Genomic DNA, 26,987 nt, shown 5'->3' with positions numbered 1-26,987 from the left:
TCCGAGAGGTGTGGATACACCTGTTTCGGTAAATATGATATAAAATAATAAATAATAACATATTAACGTAAATAACATAAATAACATAAATAGCAACATAATACAATATAATATAATACAATAAATAGATAGGTACGTTTTTTTTAATTGTAAATACACAGTTATGTTTTAGTAAATATGATACGTAGAATAAATAATATAATGAAAACAATAAAATAAATACTTAGTTTAACAATAAAGCACGAATAATTAATTTTTTTTTAAACAATTATGTATGGCTCAATTAGTTAGTAATATTTTTGAAGAATGGTGTATATACGCATGTTTTATTAAATATGATAAAAATAATAAGCAAAATAAATCAGTTTAAAACAATATAAAATTTGAAATATAGGTATAAAAATTGGTAGTGACTCTACGAGTTTCATTTATTTTTTTAATGTATGTAAATTTAAGCTACTATAATGATGTCACAAAAATTTCTTGTTTGTTCCATCAGAAATGATTTTAATTTCTTTTTAAATAGAAGAACATTCTTAGTATTTTTGATATCACTGGGGATATGATTATATATTTTTGGGGCTAGAAATAGAAAACTTCTTTGACAGAAGGACTTTGTCATTTTCGGAATCATATAAAGGTGTTTGCCTCTTGTATCATGCTCATGTGATGGTAAATTGTTGTCTGTTTTCATGGTGTGATATTTTAAAGACACACAAAGAAAGTATAACTGTTTCAAGTCAAATATATTACTATCCTTATATAATCTATCTGTAGAGTAGGTGTATGGTTTAGACATAATAATTTTTAGAAATCTTTGTATGATTTCCAGTGGGAGAATGTGTGTTTTTAGGGCGCTTCCCCAAGCCAGTATACCATAACGGAGATGACTTTCTACTAGTCCGTAATATAGTGTGCGAAGGTATATATTAGGTATGTGTTTTTTAAGATGTTTAAACTTATACAGGATAAACTGTAGCTTTTTAATGATATATTTAATGTGAAAGTCCAATTTTAGATGTGTATCTATAAAAACTCCTAGATATTTAACATTTGTTACGGGTTTAATATAAAAATATTGTTTATTATGTGATATATGAAGGGGTTTGAAAAGATCAGTGGTCAAGTTAGAGTTAAATATTGGTAGATAAACAGTTTTCTTAAAATTGATTGTTAGTATTTTGTAGTATTTATTATATGTACGTAGTTTGTTGTAGTATCTTGTTGTTTCCTTATTATTGAAGATAGCGATTTAATCGGATGACCAATTTTGATCGATATACCTAACAAAAATAAAAAATCTACGAATAATTAATGTTTTGTTTATTTAAAATATTCATATAGTAAAAAATGGAAATAACATTAAATATATTTAACATATTATAATAACATATAATTAATAGACAACAAATCGACGGATAGATTAAACTTCGTATATTCTTAACAATATTCGTAGAAGTTCTTTTTGTTCTTTAGAGAGCACTTTCCAAAAATCAGATTCCAGGTCAACTAAGCTACTAGTGTCTAGCGACTGACAAATGGTGACTAACGAACATAGAAGGTAGAATATTTCTGAAGTCATTCTACAGGCTAAAAAGAAAAAATAATCAAATTTAACTTCAGGGGGTGTATGGTTTGAAATCAACATTTCAAACACATGTTTGTGAATTTTTTTGAAACTATGGTAGAATTATATTATTTCATAATATAAAAAAATTCATTCCAAATATTGAAAAATAAGCCAAAAGTGGCAAATTTGACTATGTGAATTGGGTTAAATTGTCTTAAAATTATCTGAGGAATCTCCGGTCTTCGTTTGTCTGGAGACTTTCTGGACACCCTCTATACATAGGATCAAAAGTTTAACAACTTTGTCTATTATTTGTACATCTTGGAGTGATTGTCTATAATTGAATCGGCCATTGCGAAAACAATATATTTATGTTACAATGTGTAAATTTTTCAGCAAACGTAAAAATCTTTCCATTATGAACCGGGAGATTTATTAACAGAACTTCAACCACGATTTTTTAAGTCCTGCCCTTTGCAATACTGGAAGGTTAGAAAAGGTACTTACAATTTATGGAAAAATCCACGGGTTTCCTGTGACATTTTCCTGTGAAAATTAGATTTTCCATGAGGAAAAAAATGGGGAGTTGCGATGAATTTCTGAGTCCTGCCATATCCATAGAATGACAGGATACTATCAATTTTATGAAGAAAATTTTTTGGGCAGGAGGGTTTCAAAAGGACTAAGGGAGTATGTGGATATACGAACATGTAATGAAAATAATGAAATTTTCATAATTTTTTGAGTCCTGCCAACTTAATAAATTAAACATAATTATTTGAAAATGATCGAAAAAAATGTTGGCATGACGTCTCCTAATGTTTAACTGCACTTGTCTCTTGGAAAATTCTGTGGAAAATTTTCACCCTGGTTCCGTGATTTTCTGAGTCATAAAATAAATTTGATTATAAAATAAATAATTTAAGTGGACATTATTCAAAATGGCAGGATGTTTAGTTACACCTTTTTTAATAAACATAGTTAAAAAATGTGTAAGAAAATTCGTGGAAAGTTACACGATTTTCTGAGTCATGCCATTTTGGACATATCTCAAGAATGTTAATATAAAGTATTTACAAAGAGGCAGGATGGTTGTGTAGTTATTTCCTATATAAAAATAAAATTTTAAGTCAGTAAAATTATTACAGGTTGTTATACAAACATATTCATATCACCACAATTTTCTGAGTCATGCCATGTCAGGTATGCTTAAAAAACACTAATCTAAAACCGTTTACAACGTGGCAGGATAACCGCAAAGATATTTAATACATAAAAATAAATTTTTATATCGTTAAAAGAATCGTACGGTATTAAATATTATTTTCCTGAGTAATGTCTCGGATTTTTACACACCTTTCAAATCTAATACCAAACTGTAGCATCTTTATTTTAAACGATTAAGAAAATCAATAATTTTACAATTAATTGGTTATAGTAGGGATTGTACCTATTATACACGGTGTCCCGAAACTCTTCTAACAATCGAAGCCCGGAGATTCCTCAGATAATTTTAAGAAAATTTAACTCAATTCATCTTGTCTGAAAATGCAACGAAGCTAGAGCTCTTTAAAGATAGCGTATTCTAATTAGTTTTTTTTAATAGCTCCAGAACACTTCTATTTAGAAAAACGAAAACTGGTACACCTATTTATCTTATAGAGATAAATTGATTCCATCATTTGTCAATTTTTAGTACCGGTCATAGGCGTCCGTTTAGGGTAGGGAAACGCATATTTTATCCCATAACTTTTCTGTGTCTAACTTTTAAGCATTTTTGACACTGGATTATTAAACTATGGAGTATTCTTATACTAAAAGGTACTCTTGTTTTAAGTCGGTAGGATACGCTGTGTTCTAGAAAAATCGATTTGAAAAATTTTTCGGTTTTTAATTTGAAAAAAAAAATAAAAAAAACTATTTAGAAAAACTATTTAGAAAAACGAAAACTGGTACGTTTATTTCTCCTCCAAAGATGAATATTTTATCAATTGTGAATTTCTAGTATCGGTTATAGGCGTCCGTCGTGGGTAGATCAGCGAAATCTCATAACTTGCTTTATTTTTTAAGCATTTTTGACAGTAGAGTATTAAATTATGAGGTATTCTAGTACTAAAAGTTACTCTTGCTTTAAGTAGGTAAATACACCGTTTTTTTATTTTTCTCAAATTTTTCTTAAATTCAAAATACGAAAAATTTTGAAATTGATTTTTCCTTAAAACGGTGCATCCTACCGACTTACAGCAAGAGTAGGGGAGAGTTGGACAAAACCGGGTAGGTTGATAAAACCGGGTACCCCTTAATTCTTCTAACTGTCTGCTGCTATCTATTAGACAACGTTAAAATTAGTGTCCCTTTACCACCAACAGTCGTGTGCATTCATTTCTACCTCATTTGAGTAATCTGTGCCGGAGCAGTAAGACCTTACCTGTTTTTTGATGCAGGAAACTCGATTTTTGAGGTAAGTTTATAGCTGTTTTCTTCTCTGATGAATAACTAATGGCCATTTCAAAATTTAATACATGTAACCTAGTATATTACCTTTAATTTGGCCAAAAATTTTAAATATTATATCATAACTTAAAAATTTAAATAACATTTAAATGTCTTGTTTACGAGTTTGACAAAACCGGGTAGTCCGAAAATCGACAAAACCGGGTACCCGATTTTATCAGACCTGTTGTTACTTCCAGTTTCTGCAGTGGTTTTTTTTGTTTTTAGTTAAATACAACGTGTGGCTTCTTCTGTTGAAGAAGCTAGTAAGAAAGCTAGTAGGAAAAATTTAAAAAAATCTCCAGTCGTAAAAAAATTAAAACTAAATGAACTGGACAAAAAAAAAAAAAGAAAAAACGTGGTAAAAAGGGCTGCACCAAAAACAAAATTTTGGCGAGGTTGGAGGAAGTAGATAATAATGACGATGCGTGTCTATATTACAATTAACTATTTTCAAATTATAGTGCGAAGGAAGGCTGGATAAAATGTGTGTCTTGCACCAAATGGGCTTATGACGCCTGTAGTGCCAATGATGATGTAGATGAAGTTTTTATTTCTGACTTCTGTTCATATATTTTCAATTTTTGTTCACATACTTTTAATAAATATTTTATTTTCTGCCCATTAGTCTTTTTACATGGTAATTAAGTTACTACCCGGTTTTATCATACCGGTTGGACAAAACCGGGTATTTTGCAATATTTTCATAAAAATAAAAAAAGTTAAGAATCTAAGAATATTCTTAAAAATTGGCATTAGCATATCAAAGTTAAGTCATTTGAGAATATTTCAATCTGCAGCAAACATTTGCTACTCTCACATAGCAAAAGATACAGACGGTTTTTGGAGTGGTACCCGGTTTTGTCCAATTCTCCCCTACCCTTTAGTACTAGAATACCTCACAATTTAATAATATAGTGTCAAAAATGCTTAAAAGTTAAAGATAAAAAAGTTATGCGATAAAATAACCGTTCCGCTACCCAAAACGGACTCCTATGACCGGTACTAGAGATTCGCAATTTATGGATTCGATTTATATCTGGAAGATAAAAAGGCGGACCAGTTTTTGTCTATCGAAACGGAAGCGTTCTGGGGATAACAAAAATCTAATTACAAGGCGCCATCTTCAAAGAGCTCTAGCTCCCTTAGGAAACATTTTTCGATTAGGTGAATTGTGTTAAATTGTCTTAAAATTATCTTAGAAATTTAAAAATTATATACAGGGTGTTCCATTAAAAAAAACATAAGTTTGTGTCACCCTGTCAATACGGGTAGCCCTGTATATTAGAAAATATTTTTAAATTATGATCCTCTCTTCGCCCCACATTTTACCTAAAGAAAAGTTTTTCGTATCTCTTACGACAAACGAGTAATTGGACTTTGTCACACTAATGCCCCACCCTGTATACGAAATAACTATAAAACCATCCTGCCTCTTTTTAAATAGACTTATATTAAGATTTATGAAACATATGCAAAATGCATGACTCAGAACATCGTGGAATTTTTCACGAATTTTCTTACAAATCTAGGACTCCTGCCGTCTTACAAGAACCGTTTAATCTTCCTGTCGAGTACCGAAAAAGTATTGATTGTATTTGAGTATTATAACTTTTTAAAGGCAGGACTCAGAAAATCACGGAATCATGGTAAAAATTTTGCGCAAAATTTTCCAAGGGACAAGTATACTTAAACAGTAGGAGACGTCATGCAAAAACATTTTTTTTTATCATTTTGAAATAAATATGTTTAATTTATTTAGTTGGCAGGACCCAGAAAATCATGAAAATTTCATTATTTTCCATACAAGTTTGTATACATATATATTCCGTTAGCCCGTTTGCAACCCTCCTGCCCAAAAAATTTTCTTCATAAAATCCATAGTATCCTGTCATTCTACGGATATGGCAGGACTCAGAAATTCACCGCAAAACCCTATTTTTATTTTTTTGGAAAATCTAATTTTTACAGGAGAATGTCACAGGAAATTTGTGGGAATTTCCACAAATTGTAAGTACCTCGTCTACCCTTCCACTATTGCAAAGGGCAGGACTTAGAAAATCGTGGCTGAACTTCTGTATAATATCTCCCGGTCTATTAGTAACTGGATATTTTAAGGTAATACTACTTACTATATTTTATATAAGTATTATGGGTTATAAATGCATCTTTTTGAAAGACAAAAAAAGTCTAAATGTTGCGTATTTTTTTTGCTATTAAATTTTTAAGTTTGTGGACTTATGTTGTTTTCGAAATGAACCATAATTTTTAATGTTTTTTCTTTATTTTCAGCAAGAAACAGTCAGAATACATATAAATTTAGATATATTATGTATGTATATATTTAATTATATTTAATATATATTATATAATATTTCGCGAAAATTTACATTAATCTTATATAATAAATCTTATAATAAAATGATAATATTATAAAACACTATGTATAAAAACAAAATTGGCATATGACATCAGCCCAAAACACATTGACTGCATTCCCCAAAATTATTCATTTTATATATATATATATACGAATTTCACTATTTTTGGGTATAGAAGTCAAACTGGGGCCTTAAAGTACACTATTATCCAATATTCAAGCTTTCGGAAATGTTTATTTCCTTTCTCAAGAATTTCTACAATGCAATAAGATAAAATTTAGAACATATGTATGAAAGAATAAAAAATATTAATGCGAATAAATATATATATATATATATATATATATATATATATATATATAATGAATATATACTGTTATCTCAGTACTTTTTTACTTTTTATATATATATATATATATATATATATATATATATATATATATATATATATATATATATATATATATATATACAAGAAAAAACTAAATGTTTCTGAGTTTTTTTGATATTAAGTTTTTAATTTTGTGGACTTATGTTGTTTTCGAAATGAACCATGATGTTTAATGTTTGTACTAAAACTTTCTTTATTGTCAGCAAGAAACAGTCAAAATAAAGTCCAGTAAAGGACAGGTGTTGTTTTCGAACTGACCGAAAAACATACCGACCTACGATAGAATATTTAAACATACAATATAAACAGTAACTGGCGTTGTTTTTGCGCGGAATGGTTGATTTAAATCTTAAAAACATCATGGCGTCGAAAAGTTATTTTACCTAAAATCTGGACTTAGATTGTTTTCGCAATGACCGATTCAATTATTATAATAGTTTTATGACAAATCAACTTCAGTAATGAATTCCAAAGAGCTCTAAACGAAAGTGACATTAACCACTGCGATTATATTGTGGTTGTTTATTATGTTTCAATTAGTAATGTTTAATTAGTAACATGATATTTTTGTAGAAATTCATTGGGGGTCGTTCAATTATTACGTAACGCAATTTAGGGGAAAGGGGGGTCGTGCAAAACGTTACGAGTTAGGAAAGCGGGTTTGAACAACGCGTTACGTAACATTGATTTTTCCTTACATACAAAAAACTATTGAATTGAAATCTGGCAGGTTGGCAATTACTTTTCGCTTATGTTTTACAGGGAATCATTCGATTGTATTGTACAGTATTGTTACTTTGTTTTTTTTTGTTTGTCTATATTGTACGGGAAATCTTTTGGCTGTATTATACGTCTCTTTTATTCTGTTTTCATTCTCAGTAATACAAAGACACACACTGCAGTAGTCAGTGTTCCTAAAGTGAATGCATCCTCTAATATCATCAAAAGTTGGAAAACGGGGAAATTAAAAGCTACAATGTTTCGGCGGAATATGGAAATCCTGAAGATAACTTGCAGGATCCAGCAGAACCTAATCTGGCATGGTATAGCACTCACGTCCGTAAATCGAAATATTGAAAGTGACTAAATACGCGGATGAATACTGCTGTTGCCGCTCGAGGAATACATTGAAATATGTCTTTCCCTGCCGCCACCCTGCCCAATCCTTCAAATCCCAAGCAAGCTTGTGGTCTAGTCAGCTAGATAAAGGATAATGCAAGTTTTAACCACTTCTTGTGAGGTTGTCAGTTGATCTGTCGTCTTCACAGAAGCATTTAAGCAGATGCCTTACAGTTTCTTTTGTCCATCAGTACAATGCGATCTCAAGAACAGAATATGTGCAACTAGTAGGATCTATTTCACATCCCGCAATAGTGTGTATATGCACAGTCATTACGTGCATGGCAAAACTGTACAAGACCATCGTGAAAGTAGAGTACGACCACAGAGACACAAAAGGATAAATGAGCCTCTGCATTTTGCGCTGGAACGAAAACTAAGTTTATGCAACTGGTTTAACATTTCTGGAACTCTCTCACTTACTATCCGGATGCTACGAACAAAGAATATAGACGTTAAGAGAGTATATTCTTTGCTACCAAGTATATTCTTTGCTACGAATGAATGAATCTATATTATACAAGTAAACGTGTTTTTTTTTGTTAAAAAATAAACATTTTCACTAGCAAATATTCATTTACTTAAAAACTCTGTAGAACAAAAGTTGCTTAGAAGTAGTCAATTTATCCATTTCCGGGCTTATTTTACAGGTATGATTTTTCACCTCCGAGAGGAGGTGGCTTTCACCCCCCAAGTAAAAGCAACCCTGGACTCAAGTCCAAAAGTGAAGTGGAGGGTGAATCTAAATCCAGATTTTCATGCAATTCGGTGATGACACTGAAAATGACATGGTAATATTTAATTACATGGCATATTTCACGTTGATTTACTGGGCTAGTAACTCAAATGTTACTATACTGAGTAGTAACTCAAATTATTTTTTTTATATACTTACCTCTTTCTTACAATCTTATCAACAAAAGGTTTAAAAACTCCATCAGTAGAATTACGTCATACTCTGGAGCAGATAATGGATCTGTTCACAACCTTTTAATCGTTGATGCAAGATTCAAAAATGGAAGAGTTAGAAAATAAGCACGACATGACATATCCACAAAAAAGTTTGTGAAGTTGCTGGCCTATATATAGAAAAACACAAATGCTCCACTAGATAATAAAGAAAAAGTTATCATTGATGAACGAGAAATACTTGAAACAGTAGAAAAATGGAAAGATGAGCAGTAAAAGTTTATTATTACGAGTTAGAAATCTGTTTTATTATTATCGCAAATGCGATTAAAACAACAAATTTATTTTATTGGCTTTCCGGTATAAACTTTTCGTAACAAAACTATTACTTTGGTAAAATGGTCACTTGGGTGTTACGTAATGTTTAGGTAGGGGGAGGGGTGTACATAAAAACGTTACGGTGCGTTACATAGGCGGGAGGGGGGTCAAAAATTTTCAAAAGTTGCGTTACGTAATACTTGAACGCCCTCTTTATTGCTATTATTTAACAGTGCGTTCAAGTTGTAAGTAGTATCTTGAATAGTGTAAATAAATGACAGCATAAATAAATTGAACCTGAAGTTTAATTTCCTATTAGAGAATTATTACTTATTACTTTTATTACTTTAAATTTTACCTTTCAGACTTTCATCATTAGTATCTCCCCATGTGTACTTTTCCAAAATTCTTGTGAGATGGGGTGCTAATTTTTGTGGATTTGGTCGGAGAATTAATAATAAGAATACACTGTTTATTTCACACTTTAATAATATTTCACTTCTGAAACCATTAGAGACACATTTCTCTAATAATTTGGATATTTCAAAGAAAGTTTCTAATGCTGCTAAATAATCACCTAAAAAAGAATTTTAGATTAATGTGACAATATGTACAGTTGAGTCCATAAGTCTTAACCCGTGCGTCATTAATACCTGGCGAGATAAAACACATACTTTTTATCTAGCATAATTCTCTTCCACGCATGAAACTAATGACAAACCAGCTGCCGCCTGTTATTAAATAAAAACACATGTTATTTTTATGAACGATCTAGACTCAGTGCATTGAAAAGAGATAGGTACAAAGAAAGACGATTGGGGATGTTTTCATATATTTTAAGTACAATTTCTGACGTTTTGGTTTGTTTGCTTTTGTGGATGTCAGTTTGTTGAATTTTTTGCTGTTATTTTGTCGAATTTTTGCATTTTGAAGTTTTTTATAGTATACAAACAGTTGTTTTCACAACTAATTTTATATTGGAGTTATTTCATGATAAGTTTATGTTATTTTACGATAAATTTTGACAATGTACAAAGCTAACCTCATTGTTGACACAGTTAAGGGATGCTTGTGTTTAATGTTCCGCCAAAGTGAATAAAATAACAAAAAGAAAATATGTTATTGAATTTTTTTATAAATTGTTTATTTATTTATTAATCAATGATAATAAAAGAACAACATTATTCAACTTATATTCTGCTAGTATTCATAGTTTGTTTGACGAAAACATTAAATGTTTACAATATGCAGATGATATCTGTATATACTCCACCCAAAAAACCTACGACGACTGTCTACGGTCATTGAGGCATATAGTTGAAATTATTATACAATGGACAAATGAAAATAATATGACAATGTCCACAGAAAAATTCAATATTATGTTTTTCACCAGGCATAGGTTGCGCGCACCGGGAAACGTAACCTCGAGTGGGCGTACTATACCAGTGGTGAATCAGTATAAGTATCTAGGGATAGTACTAGATAATAAACTTCTGTGGACTAAACATATTCAATACATCAAAGGTAAGTGTGAAAAAAAATAAATATACTAAGGTGTATTACCAACAGAAAATGGGGTGCAGACCCCAAAACAGCTTTATTGTTCTACAATGCTTGTATTCGGTCAGTCGTGAACTATGGGTGTTGGATATATGGATCAGCAAGCAATACGAACTTAAAAATATTAGATCGGATACAATACAGATGCTTGAGAATATGTTTAAGTGCAATGGTATCCACTCCAACAAACGTTATGCTAGCAGAGTGTAATGAAATCCCATTAAATTTACGTAGACAATTTTTAGCTCAAAAATACTGCATAAAGCTAAGAAACACTGAGTCAGACCTTTTAACAAATCTGGCTTTATTAAACATGGAAAACTTAACTAGCAAATATTGGAGAATAAAAAAATTCACCACCACTAACAGATGCATTCATTGAAACCAGGAATTATACAGATTTACACAACAGTAAATTATTACCAATTTATAAATTTCCGTATAAAACTTTGATTAAAAAACCAAGAATCATAATTCCTAAATATACAGAATCAAATCATTTAAATAATATTTTAGTAAAATCTATACTGAGCGACTTTGTGGATTACACAGTAATTTACACAGACGGTTCTAAAAATCAAACAGGAGTAGGATGTGCTATGTATATGCAAAATACCCATCAACATAATAATTACAAATTATCTAGTATTAGTAGTATTTTTACAGCTGAGATTATAGCCATCGAAAAAGCTCTAGAATGGATCAAAGAGAATAATATTGAAAAAGCTGTGATAATAACAGACTACAGATCTGCAATATATGCAATTGAAAACACTGATTTTAGTTCATACAAATAAAAAATTTTATGTAATATAAAAAATAATTTGTCTAAAGTGGAAGTAGTATTTATATGGGCAAAAGGGCATGCCAGTATACTGGGTTATGAGAAAGTGGTGGATGAGTTGGCCAAAGAAGCAATAAAAAATGGTGAGATTCTAACTCAGATCTTATCGACAGATGCAATAAATGACGTTAAAGCTAGAATAAATAAAATATGGAAAAAACAATGGAAAAATATTTCAAGCATATCAAAAACTTCCTCCGCCACCTGAATACATATTTAAGTATAACCTGCCAAAGCAAGATATTTCTACTATCGTCAGATTAAAAACTCGACACGGAAAATATGAGGCACATCTGCACAAATTAGGAATAGTTAATTCATCAGTAAAGACCGGATTATATGTTTTTTGCATATCGAAAACCATCAAAGATACAATCAAACGCTTCAGGATGTGGACGAATTATGATAATTAAAGGCGTTTGACACTAATTTAATTTTACATATTTAGAATATTTTCGGTTTTTTAACATATTTTGATGGTTTGAACATATTTTCGACCGTTTGACATATTTTGGCATATTTTTAACATATTTTGGCATATTTTTAACATATTTTGGCATATTTTGACATATTTTTGGCTGTAAACAGCTTGACACAGTTAACCATGTAACAATGGTTAGGTTTTTAAATGATGCATTCATGAACTTTTTCCTTCCCGACATTGTTCCAGCTAACAAAATCTTGCTTATGGTTTCCGATGCTGCGTCATACATGGTCAAATCTTGCCAACAACTAAAAGTTTTATATCCCAATTTAATTCATGTGACGTGTTTGGCGCATGGTTTAGACTTTTAGACAGAGTGGCGGAAGAAATTCGAAATTCATTTCCTACATTTAATAGTTTAATTAGTAACGTGAAGAAAATATTTTTAAAATCGCCTTTAAGGATTCAGATATATAAAGAAAAATTTCCAAATACTCCTTTGCCACCGGAGCCTATAATCACAAGTTGGGGAACATATTTAAAAGCTGCCTGTTTTTATGCGGAACATTTTCTCCCCATAAAAGAACTAATTTTATGTTTTGAAGAAGCAAATATTGGTGCGATTTTAAAATGCAAATCAATTTTAGAAAACAGAATCGTTTCCACTACAAGAGTCCCTTAATTTAATTCAGAAATTTAAGGAAAACGCTGAAGAAGTTTCTGGAAAAATTGGACAATCAATAAATAAAAAATGGATTGAAACTTTACAGAAAAATAGTGATTTAAAATTATTATTACAGGAAGCAAACCAAATTATTTGTGACGATTTTGATGTCACTACCAATTTAAATGCGGAGATTGTTAAAGTTATAAAATTTGCATCAATCACATCAGTTGATGTTAAACAAAGATTTTCAACATACAAATTACTACTAACGGATAGGCGACATAATTTTACTATTGAAAATATTTTAAAAAATTGTGAATTGTTTTTATAAGAAGGAATAAAATGTAGAAACGTAAGTAATAGTAATAGGTACTAGATAGGTATACATTCGTATATTTAGGTTAATTTTGTCAATATATGTACTTACCGTTATTTAATAAAACTTTTATACATTTTTTAATGCACATTTTCTTCTTAATTTAAAATATTTTTCACATATTCCACATATTTGGAACATATTTTAAACTTTTAGGGAATATTTTCAACATATTTTACTCATATTTCAGACATATATATGCACATATTTCAGTCAAAACAGGAACATATAATCCGGTCTTTATTCATCAGTCTGTTTTTGTGATAATGTTTCGATTAGAGATTTGAACCATATTTTCTTTGAATGCAAAATTAACGAGAGATATATAAATGAATTATATTACAATTTACGACAAACACAAGTTCATTTTTTAATTAGTATAGAATATCTAATAAGTTGTCATAAAATGGAAATATTTAAATTACTCATTAACTACTTGAGAGAAACAAATATAGTCATATAGTGAAATAGGTATAAATATAACAAAACTAATAAATTGAGGTAAAAATAAAATAAAAATCTGTGGCTAACGGACCCGCATCCAAGCCATTTTTTCTCTCACACACACACACACACACACACACACACACACACACACACACACACACACACACACACACACACACACACACACACACACACACACACACACACACACACACACACACACACACACACACACACACACACACACACACACACACACACACACACACACACACACACACACACACACACACACACACACACACACACACACACACACACACACACACACACACACACACACACACACACACACACACACACACACACACACACACACACACACACACACACACACACACACACACACACACACACACACACACACACACACACACACACACACACACACACACACACACACACACACACACACACACACACACACACACACACACACACACACACACACACACACACACACACACACACACACACACACACACACACACACACACACACACACACACACACACACACACACACACACACACACACACACACACACACACACACACACACACACACACACACACACACACACACACACACACACACACACACACACACACACACACACACACACACACACACACACACACACACACACACACACACACACACACACACACACACACACACACACACACACACACACACACACACACACACACACACACACACACACACACACACACACACACACACACACACACACACACACACACACACACACACACACACACACACACACACACACACACACACACACACACACACACACACACACACACACACACACACACACACACACACACACACACACACACACACACACACACACACACACACACACACACACACACACACACACACACACACACACACACACACACACACACACACACACACACACACACACACACACACACACACACACACACACACACACACACACACACACACACACACACACACACACACACACACACACACACACACACACACACACACACACACACACACACACACACACACACACACACACACACACACACACACACACACACACACACACACACACACACACACACACACACACACACACACACACACACACACACACACACACACACACACACACACACACACACACACACACACACACACACACACACACACACACACACACACACACACACACACACACACACACACACACACACACACACACACACACACACACACACACACACACACACACACACACACACACACACACACACACACACACACACACACACACACACACACACACACACACACACACACACACACACACACACACACACACACACACACACACACACACACACACACACACACACACACACACACACACACACACACACACACACACACACACACACACACACACACACACACACACACACACACACACACACACACACACACACACACACACACACACACACACACACACACACACACACACACACACACACACACACACACACACACACACACACACACACACACACACACACACACACACACACACACACACACACACACACACACACACACACACACACACACACACACACACACACACACGCGCACACCATTCTATTTATTTGATAACGTCAAATTTTATACTATAACCCGTGATCGGAATAATACCCACTTTCTGTCACTTGCTGTTGCGTTTAATAAATTTCCGACTTATTTTGTATGCTTTAAATGATGACGTGTAAAGACTCGTGGACTCAACTGTAACCTGTAATCAACACCAAGAAATTAACCTGTTGACTGCCACAACAATTATTTTCAGAAATCTAGCATAAAATGATAATTTGATTTAATCACATTATATTATTATTTCTCTAACTTATTAGGCTGCCTACGCAACAGTGCTCCGAATTATAAATGAAATAACGATCTTTTGTCTGATCCTAAGACTTAACAACTCACAAAAAAATACATATAGGCCAAGAAATTATGCATTTTGGCCCGCAATTTTTTCGTCCAGCATGGATGTACTTGATATTTTCACGGAAGGTAGGGAAGAGCCCAAGGATCATTTTCTATATCATGCCGCTGGACGCTAAAACCTTGGGGGTGGTTGCCACCCCAACCTCGGGGAGGAGGGGGGTGGGAATTTTTCGTTACATTTTAACCATGGAAGTCGATGAAAAAAGTAATTCTAAAAAATATTATTTACGTTTTCTTCGTAAAACTAATATTTTTCGAGTTATTCGCGGTTTAAAGTAAAAGTTTTTCGCCGAAAAAATCGACATTTTTAGAGGGTTTTTTGAGTATAACTCGAAAAATATGTATTTAATCAAAAAAACTTTAGATAATAAAATTGTATCTTTTAGAAACACAAACAAAATCCTTTTTTTATAATTTTTCTACGACCAACACCAACCGAGATACGGCATGTTAAAGGTTACCTTTTTTCGTCAAATGCATAATTTGAAATATTCAAACCTAAATAACGGGAAAACTTTGCATTTTTCGATGAAAACTTACACAATATTTTTCAAGTATACAATTAGATGTTTCAAAAAATAAAAGAAAATGTTTCTAGCATAGAAATTAAGCGACTTATGATCAAAATAACGTCGATACCTACTTTTTCCCATGAAAAAATTCGTGAAAACAACCTCCTAACTATCTTCCTAATTAAAATTGATCTTCACCCTTCTGTAATTCTTTTTTTATACGTATTATCAATACATCTAAGAAGTTAAACCTATTTAAAAGGCCCAATTTTAGAAAAATTGGAGTTTAAAGATTATTTGATTTTTTTGAAATTTCGTATTTTTTACCCTTTTCTTCAAAATATCTCCTAAAATACTGGAGATACGAAAAAAATTATTTATTTATTTTATTTAATCAATTAAGCCCATTCGTACCTTTCGGTGTTGGGCTCTTTACAACTAGTTCAATATCTACATTTCAATATATTTTAATAATTATACAATACTTATTTTAACAATACAATTTTAATGAATATAAATTACTTATTTGACCCATCTTTCTGTCCATATGTTTTAATCTTGAGGTGCTTCTTTGATACATCTTTTCCATGCTGTTCTATTTTGAGCTAATTGTTTTGCCATACTCCATTGCAGTCCTCTATTCTCTGCTTCTTGTCTAACTTGTTCTTCCCATCTCATTCTTGGGCGACCTACTTTATTTTTCCCTTGTACTCTGACTTCATATACTTTTTTTCGTTATTCTTGTGTCGTTTAGTCTATGGATGTGTCCCAACCATCCTAACTGTCGTTCCCCTATAATTGTCTCTATGGGTTTTATCTTTAGAGCTTGAATTATTGTGTCGTTTCTAATTTTGTCTCTTCGTGTGACCCCTTCTATTTTTCTCAAGAATCTCATATCTGTAGCTTTGATTTTTCTTTTGTTGTTCTTTGTTAGCGTCCACGATTCACTCCCATAGATGATTGATGGTCGAACCACTTTTTGGTACACTTGTGTTTTGACTTCTTTGGGTACCTCTTTCTTTCCAAAGAACGTATTTCTTAATGTACCTAATATAAATTGTCCCTGCTTTTCCTATTTTATTGTTTATTTCTTTGTCTATTTTACCATCTTCTTCAATAATTGTACCTAAGTAGTTGTAGCTGTTTACTTGTTCCAACACTTGTCCTTCTACCTTAATTTTTATCACTTTTTTTGTAGTTGCCATAACCATTGTTTTACTTTTATCGGTGTTTATTTTCATGTTCATTTTTCTTAGTTCTTTTATATAAGTGTTTATTATTTGTCTTCCGTGTCAGCTAACAATACCATATCTGCAAATAGTAATTCTTGTATTTTACCATATCTGCAAATAGTAATTCTTGTATTTGTACATCGTTCATTTTCCATTTTCCCAATATCATGTCTTTAGATTTCTCCTTGCATTGTTTTATTGCTTTATTGCAATAAAGCAATAAAGAAAAAAATTATACAGTACTAAATTGTAGCTTTTTTAATAACTAAAATTTCCATGTACATAGATTTTCTTTAGAGTGAATAGTTTAGCGAGGTATAGCTGTTTAAAACCTCTACTTACGAGCAAACACCCCCTTATTCGAGCCCTTTAAACTCACCCCATTTAAAAACTAAGGGATATTACGAAATTTAATTTACATATTATTATAGCTCTTCAAAAAACTCTACAAAATCATTTATGAAAAAACTTTTTATCACCAAAAATGAAGGATCTATACCTACATATGTTTATAAAACGAATTTTTTTTCAAAAAATTCGAATATTTCGAAAATTCGAGAGAAGACAAAGATGGTGTCGATCTCGATGAAGATGACTAAAAAACTATTCGTATGTGTATTTGTATTTGTAAATTCGTATTTTTGTGTAAATAAATGTTTTTGTACGTAATTCTACGTTTTTTCTGTATAGATCTATTAAATTACTACAAAAATTACAATGTTGTAAAGGGTGGTTTTTAAGGGTTGAAATATTATGACATTATATCCTAAAGCATCAAACGATCATTATTTAAACAATCAAAGCCAAATTTTACCAATATTAAGGTTTACAATGTTTTTATACCATTTTTGGCAATAAGGGGTAGTTTACACCCCTAAAAATAATCAACGTCCTTAAGCATGATAAAGAATATGAAGTACAGGATGAGATGATCCTAATCACAAATTTTTATGCACATCGATGCAAGCCGAAATCATTCTTTTAGGATAAATAAATTCTTTATATATAGCTCGAACAAGGGTGGTTTTAAGGGTTGAAATATTATGATACTATATGCTAAAGCATAAAACAATTATTTTTTAACTAATAAAAATCAGATGTTGACCATATTCAAGTTTAAAATGTTATTTTATAATTTTTTACAATTAGGGGTAGTTTTCACCCTTAAAAAACCAAAAGCGTACAACGGTGCAATATAGAAAATGAACTAGAGGGTAAAATGAGTCTAATCCCAAATTTTTGTACAAATCGATGTTGGACGAAAAAATTGCGAGGTTTTGCCATTTTTTCAGCTTCATTTTCTGGCCTAATATTAAAAATGTGGATAGTCAATGTCATACATGAGCGCAGTCCGCACATTGGTGAAGACATCATGTGTCTGACATGTATGCCATTCACATGAAACGTGTTAACAAATCGAGTTGCTGCTAAGAGACCTGGGGTGGGATTACGAACACTCGATACGAATCGTATCCGCCATGTTTTCCCGTAAGGCGCTATGGGAAAACATGGCGGATACGATTCGTATCGAGTGTTCGTAATCCCTATGCATATTTGCACGCAGGCATTGGCTGTCTCAGGACATTACATTATGTATTGCAGCAAACACTAAATCTGATGCATAGTTATCAAAAATAATAAAAAATGTGTTTTAAAAAAAGTGTCTTACAAATTATCTGTACTTTCAACTTGGCATTGGTGATTTTCTAGGAATATCACTCTTATTGTCACATCACAATGTGCGTTTAAATCTTTTAAAAACAGTAATCTGAAAATTACATATACCTACCAATGCCTAAATATATTTACATGCTCTTATTACAAAAGCCTTACCAGTTTTTATAAAATGTGAAGCCATAAGTTCTAAAGCATAAATTCTAGATCCACAATGTTCAACACTTAACTCAACAGCGTCTTCTGCGAAACTCTCAATATATTCTGGCTTATTAATTCTTTTCAAAAAATCAATAATTTCCAAATCTAAACAAAGAGGAAGTATGCAGTTTTTACTCAGTCTACTTGCTGCATGAGCACATGAACTCAACCCTGCCTAAAAACAAAACATAGAATTAATCTAACATCAAAAACACTTTTTTCTACGACCGCTTAGTAACATGGTCATTATTCGCTATTTTTTAATAGATAATAGTACCCATTACTCTGCCCGTGAGTAATAGTTCATTACTCACGGGCTGAAGTTACTCACGAGTCATTATTCACGGGCTGAAGTTAGATTCAAGTGGTGCATGCCACTTTTAATATTAATCGTATATTTTAATACAATAATTATTGTAATTTACAGAATTTATAGAATTTTAACTGTAACAATGTCAGTATATTTTTACGTTTATATTTTGTTTAGGTACTAAAAATGTTGACGGTTATCATTAATTTATTTTAGTGACAATGACATTAGCGCATTTTGCTTGTGTTAATTGGAATTAACCATGAATTAACTAATATTGTGTTTATTTTTAAGTCCATCGGGACATAATTCGCAAATATTTTACGGGTATCCCTACTTTTTCTGTCTTTACACGGCAAATTACGTGTAGTAAAATTCACATTGGTATGGATATGTAAACACTACTAGAATGTCATTCTACTTGAAAATGTCATCATTAATTTAAAGAGATGGCTTTTGAATGTTCTTGGATAACTGTTATTTTTATAATTGCAAATTACTAATTCAGTTAATAAATGTGATTATTTCATTCATAGGAGATTCTGACCAATAGAATGCTACAGAAATCTAAATTAAATCGATAATTTTTGATAATTTCCCGTCGTCAAGTATATTACGTCAGATGCCCTTCGTTGCTACGAAAAAATACATTCAGTGACATAAATGACAATTAATGTTTTAAAAATTATAAAAGTGATGACTTTCAACCGTGAAATATTTATAACAACTGTGTGTTTAATTGTAGTAATTTGTACTTACGTAAATAAATTACAATAAAATTTTGGTTTTGAACAGTTTTATTCACGAAATAATCGCAACAAATTGCACTCGATCTCTAAAATTAATATAGAATTTTTGCCCTCATGACACTTTGAAATAATTTCACTCGCTTTCGGCTCGTGAAATTAAAACTGTCAAAGTGACACTCGGGAAAAATTCAATAATTTTAGAGCTCTTGTGCAATTACTACTGATAATTTTTTCACTAACTATGTATTCAGTGATTGTAATAATTTATATGTACCTACAACAAAAACTAATACTCAATCGAGACAAGAGGAAAAGTGTTCAAGTGACTTTTTAATAATATATTGTTACCTACTATGGAACGTTTACAATTTTGAACGTCTTTAACAACAAAATACTTGGATCACAGAATATATTATCCTGATGTATTCTCTGCTTGGACCTTCCACAAATAATACACAATAAATAACTTTTTATTAAGTTCACGTCTTAAATAAATTTTTTATCAAATACACTATACAGGGTGTCCAGAAACTCTACCGACAAACGAAGACAGGAGATTCCTCAGATAATTTTAAGACAATTTAACCCAATTCACCTAGTCCGAAAATGCTTCTTAAGGGAGCTAGAGCTCTTTGAAGATGGCGCCATGAAATTAGTTTTTCTTAAATACCTCCAGAACGCTTCTATTTAGATAAACGAAAATTGGTATGCATATTTACTTTTCAGAGATGAATCGATTCCAAATCGCAAATCTATCGCAAATCTATTGCAAATTTCTAGTACCGGTCATAGGCGTCCGTTTTGGGTAGAGCAACGGGTATTTTATCGCATAACTTTTTTGTCCTTAACTTTTATGCATTTTTGACACCGGATTAATAAATTGTGAGGTATTGTAGTACTAAAAGGTACTCTTGCTTTAAGTCGGTAGAACACAACGTTTTCTAGAAAAATCGATTTGAAAGTTTTTCGTTTTTGGAATTTGAAAAAAAAATTTAAAGAACTTTTCAACAAAAAACGAAGTATTTTACCAACATAAAGTAAGAGTAACTTTTAGTACTCGAATACCTCATAATTTAATAATCTAGTGTCAAAAATGCTCAAAAATTCAAGACAAAAAAGTTATGCTATAAAATAGCTGTTGACCTACCCAAAACGGACGCCTATGACCAGTACTTATTGATAAACAATTAAATTTTAAATCCCACCTGCGTGTTCTATCATCTAATGCTAACAGATCTCTAGGTTTTGTAAAAAAGGAATACAAAAGTTTTTTCTGTATCCGTTCTTCCAGTTTTATATTGTTCAATAGTTCGATCATCCCTAGAGTATGCTTCCATTATTTGGTCTCCTTATTAGGAGGTTGACAAAGTCGTAATTGAGAATATTCAAGTAAGTTTTGCTCGATACGCTAGATTTAAATTGCAGATTCTAGATAATTTTAACAACAATGATGTTCTTCAGCATAATTTGTCTTGTAAATAGACGAATAAAACTGGAAATGCTTTTTATCTATAAACTAATAAATGGCTTTGTTAACTGTCCTGAATTACTATCGGAAATCCGATTTAATACAACCAGTTACTACTTACGAAATCCTTCTTTATTCTATATTGAGTATCACCATACTAATTATGGTAGAAATGATCCGATGACTAGAGCTCTTAGGCACTTTAACACATTATACTGTTGATCCATTCTTTAGTTCAATTTATTCTTTTAGGCAATTGTTAAATTGTGTTGATCATGTTTAGTTTGTTAAGTAATGGTGTTACATCATATTTTTAACACGTTTTACATTGCTTTTTATTGTATATGTTAGAATTTAACTATGTCAACTATTTTATAATTCATTGTATTACTTACTATTTTGAATAATGGTGAAACCATTAATAAATAAATAAATAAATAACATATTATATATACTTATATTATTATATTAGGTATAGTTAAATGTAAATAATAATATACGACATTATAACTTTAATGAAATATATCCACCAATAATAGCAATTTCCTATTTATTAGATTCAGTGACAGTAGGTACAAATTTATGCTTATAATTTTTCGGAAACTAATAGAACTTGGATTGACTATTTCTTGTTGTATTTTTATAATACATAAGAATTTGGTAATAGTAGGTAACCAATTATTCAGCCTCGTATTAGGGGTAAACAGCATTTAGCAACTTTTGTAAATTGTTATAATTTAAATCTCGAGTAGTTGATAATTAAATTTTATACTAATTAAAATAAAAAAGGTCGTAGAAAAGTATAGTATTCTACTCGCATGTAATGGCTATTACATGCTCGTGGAATAATATACTATTATACTAACTCATGTGTGTCTTAGTCCCAATTTATGATGAAACAGTGAGCTTTGAGGATAGCAGTAAGAGAAGCTTATATAGAGGTGCCGAAGTTGTAACTTGTGGTAAGCAATTCATAGTGAAGCAGCAAGTACCATGTCGAGAAGAGAGCGAAATGTTTAAAAATTATATTTCACTGAACATAATTTAACGTTTATACTGTAAAATTAACAAAGTTAATATCAAAATTAAAATTTTAGTTACTTGATACTCCCAACTCATCTTCAACCTCATTCCACAATGTTTCTAGCAAGGATCTGTTTCTGTGGTTCTTGGTTCTTATCCTTTTGATCCCATAAAGGTTGACTAACATGAAATGTACTTATTAACCCATTAGTGCCGTGCGTTGCTTTAAAGCAACAGCAGACATGCCTGTATTTGGGAGGAGCTTGAAGTCATAAGACAGTCATAAAAGAGGTGTGACCTTGCAAATTCCATCAACCATAATCGCTCACACTTGGTTATGCCTATCTATTTGCGGTGTTAAGAACTGTTTGTAAGTTTGGTGCATTTGAAGTTGAGTATAATATTAGAACGTGAAAATAATGGACTTTTGATTTGAGTAAGTACCATAATTTCGATATAAATGAAACATATTATTTATATATGTTAAATTTGTGTTGATTATACTTCTAACAGAACATATTTTAAATAATTTATATGAATTGATCAATAACTACTAGTCAGTGCCTGTTGTAACCCAGCCGTTGCATTAAAACAACGCTAGGCGCTTGTACTACCTATATTTTAAATTTTATCATTTTTGTTCTAGACGAGGATTTTCGCTTGCTCAAGCCCTTGATATAATTTATAATGATGAACTAGGTGGCGATATTTTTGTAGAACCTCCAGATACAAATAATGTAGACACTGACGAGAATTAATATGAACCATTCGCGAAAACCGAGTTCCCAGAGGATGTCCGTTAACTCCTAAAAATGAGCTTCTGAAAAAAGATCGAGGTTATTTTGAAACAGCTATTGTACAAAATGATGGACAATTATATGTCCGGTGGATGGATCATCCTGCGGCACTCAAGAAGTAGGTCAAGTAAGAAGATTTTCTCAGAAACTCAAACGAAACATACTTGTTTCTAGACCCAAATTGATCGCCAAGTATAATACATTTATGGGAGCAACTGTACAAATGGATCAGAATGAAAGTTTCTACCGGATCAGTATTCGTGGCAAAAAATGTTAATGGCCAATTTTTACGTGGATGCTCGATGTTGCATTACAAAATAGTTGGATATTGTATAATAAAATTGGCAGAGAAAAGGTATCGCAATTAGATTATATAAGAGAGATTGTAAGCACATATTTAGCGAAGCAGTGTACTTAATAAAGGAAGTGGAAGACTGTCGGCTTCCTTGACAGCATCTGTCAACAGCCGAGTATCAGATGACATTCTTTTGGACACCATACCATCAATCATTTGATACAGTACATTCCAGATGGTAAAAAGAGAAGATGTGCGTCTAAAACATATAAATCTATCGTTAGAACAATGTGTTTAAAATGTGATATTGGACTATGTACTTCTTGTTTTATACCGTTTCACTCTCGATAGTGTAAATTTTTATAATTAATCACATCTAATTACATTTTTTTTATGAATAAATATCTATTTTTGTTTTATTGCCTACTTTACTGTATCCCAAATGCTTTAATTTTTTGGTTTATTATTTTCAACAAAAACTAGGTAGTGTAAGCGCCTAGCGTTGCTTTAAGGCAACACTTAATATCTCAGAAATGAAATATCTCAGAAAAAATATTTATGAAGTTTTTTATTATTTAAACACAGTTCATTATTAATATTGCAAAAAATAATACAAAATCAATAATTTATTAATCTCGGCGCTAATGGGTTAACGAATCAGCACCTGACATACTAACAATAAACAATATTTTATTTCCTCTTCTTCCTCTTCCTTCTTGTATGAAGGCTTTAAAGCCTGTTTCTTCTTCAATATTAGCCTCCTAAATTGTTTAAGTTATCGCACCATCTTTTTCTTGGTCTGCCAATACTTCTTCGTCCATTTGGTGACTCATCTCGTGCTATTCGTATTATCCTATCCCCTGCCATTCTACTAATGTGTTCATTCCACTTATCTTCATCCATTTGTCTTCTACATTATATTATATTTTACTATTATTATATATTACATATTTTATTTAATTTGTATAAACAAACGACAAACAAGACTGGTAGATTAACACAAAATAACCTGATATCTTGATTATAAGAAGTGAGATAAGGGAACTGGCGGAAACAAGGAAGATGGTCTGATATGGTTGGGCCAGTTGGGGACGCCCAAAGGCTACCGAACTTTATGTGGACCGCTATCAAAATCAAACATTTTTGTTTCTTACGAAACTGCTGTCAGCATCACTTTTCGCTATCCTCGTAGTGTTACTATAAACATACAACAATATTTCCAGCGCATTTGTTCACATAGAGGTGAATCTCTAGGTAAACCGCTACGATATGCTCACTGCTTTACCATAAACTCAGCCTTACTTGTAAATATTCGCCATAAACTGTCTCACAACATATTTCCTTATCTATTTCTTCAGCTTTCATCAACTGTCTAGCAGAATGTATCAGGCAGGATGTTTCTCCAGTATTGTTTAATAATGAGCCTTCACACCTAGCAGCAGCAATCCAACATAGGCCTGCATAAACAGGTAGTTCTAAAGATTCGCACTGTTTGGCTAAACTGCTAAAAGATTCACAGGCTTCTGCTACATTGGGTTTTTTAAGAAATCGTCTAAAACAAATCAATCATGTAATTGATATTTTTAGAATAGTGTTACATTATTACTTTTTTAACTTATTAGATATGGTCATATACTTATCTAATAAATCGTTATCAACATATTCTGAATCCATATTCAAAATATGTAATTAACAAGATTTATTATATTATATGAAATAAATATTATGTTTTTGCCAAAAACCACTTATGTTTATGTTAGTTTATGTTTGCATTAATTAATTGAGGTTATAAAATATGATGTTCCAGAAATTCCCTATTTTGGGAGTGTATGTTACACCTATGTATCATAAATTATTTTCTACGTAGTAGGTATATAAGCTTGCCAATCTGTAAAAAAAGAACTTTATTATATAAATAGGTGGACAAATCACAGAAAAGTTATAAGAAGACATTACAACGAGAATTAAGAAGAAAAGTCACCAGAGACAGACAAAAGTACCGACTAGTAGAAGAAGAGGCAGAAAGACTGAAGCCTTAAAGAAATAATTAACCAAAGAAATAAACTGCGAAAAGGAAAAACACGGAAACACTGTGTTTAAGTTAGAGGACAACCTCAGAAGAGAATTAGCGAAAGCACTGCTCCCGCAACGAGTGGAGGACATCTTTCAAATAATACCCACAGAGCCACCAACAAATGACTTCACAGTGAAAGAGATAATGGAAGCAGGAAAGGCACGCAGACCTGATAGAATTGTGCCAGGCAGCAATATTAAAAATCATTATTGAGGTAAAGGCTGAATGGGTGAAGAAAACAGTAGACGACCTCCTTAGAAAACAGAAATTCCGCACGCTATGAAAAGCACTAGAGTAGTGTACTGAAAGAAAAAAAGAACCTGATCATTGGAATCGGAGCCCAAGATCCGGCAGGGGAGAAACAGACAAGGACTCCCAGGTCGTTAACCGGCGAAACCCTTGTCAAACACCGAAACAAGACAAATTAAAATTAATGAAAGCAAAGATAGGTACGTGGAATTCAAAAGCATGTATCAGCCGGGTAAAATGCATAACATCCTTCAAGAAATGAGAAGACTGAATATAAATATGTATACTAGGAGTAAGCGAAACATGGTGGCCTAACTCAGGATGCCTTTCGACCAAAATCGGTACCTTATATTACTCGGGAAACACTGACAACCAACATAGACGTGGAATAGCAATTATTGTCGGTACAGAGGTCAACAAGTCCATATAGGGTTTTGTCCCAATCTCAGAAAGAGTGATGCTACTACAAATAAGGACATCACACACGAAACTAAATTTGATCCAAGTATATGCACCAACGACGGATGCAACAGAAGATGAAGTAGAAACATTCTACCAACAAATTGAAGATGCACTGAAAATGACAAAAGAGCAGGGAAATCACGGTAGTTATGGGCGATTTTAATGCAAAAGTCGGCAAGGGAAGTGCTGGAACAATAATGGGAGATCAAGGACTAGGGGAACGTAACGATAGAGGTGATCGTCTAATACAATTCTGCCAAGAACAAAATCTAATAATCACAAACACGTTCTTTAAATTACCTTTGAGACGGTTATATACATGGC

General features: G+C 32.1%; 1 protein-coding gene across 1 annotated transcript; it reads right to left on the bottom strand.

Annotated features, from left to right (window-relative positions):
• Positions 1-1,306: 1,306 nt before the first annotated feature.
• On the bottom strand, positions 1,307-25,656 carry LOC114327448 (40-kDa huntingtin-associated protein). Its single transcript, XM_028276070.2, has 5 exons — positions 25,485-25,656; positions 25,181-25,430; positions 19,195-19,411; positions 9,540-9,758; positions 1,307-1,590 (listed from the first exon to the last, which is right to left on the bottom strand). Exons 1-5 carry the CDS (start codon positions 25,550-25,552, stop codon positions 1,424-1,426), a joined length of 921 nt encoding a protein of 306 aa, XP_028131871.1. The 5' UTR covers positions 25,553-25,656; the 3' UTR covers positions 1,307-1,423.
• Between the last annotated feature and the right edge of the window lie 1,331 nt (positions 25,657-26,987).

The sequence above is a fragment of the Diabrotica virgifera genome, chromosome 3, assembly GCF_917563875.1.
Source record: "Diabrotica virgifera virgifera chromosome 3, PGI_DIABVI_V3a".
Classification (NCBI taxonomy): Eukaryota; Metazoa; Arthropoda; class Insecta; order Coleoptera; family Chrysomelidae; genus Diabrotica; species Diabrotica virgifera.
This window is presented reverse-complemented; position numbering and strand designations above follow the sequence as displayed.

Coding starts and splice junctions, on each gene's coding strand:
- LOC114327448 (XM_028276070.2), bottom strand. CDS start 25,552: ATGGATTCAGAATATGTTGATAACGATTTATTAGATAAGTATATGACC. Junction 19,412..25,180: donor TTTATGGCGAATATTTACAA/GTAAGGCTGAGT, acceptor TTTTGTTTTTAG/GCAGGGTTGAGTTCATGTGC. Junction 9,759..19,194: donor TTCACATTTTATAAAAACTG/GTAAGGCTTTTG, acceptor ATTCTTTTTTAG/GTGATTATTTAGCAGCATTA.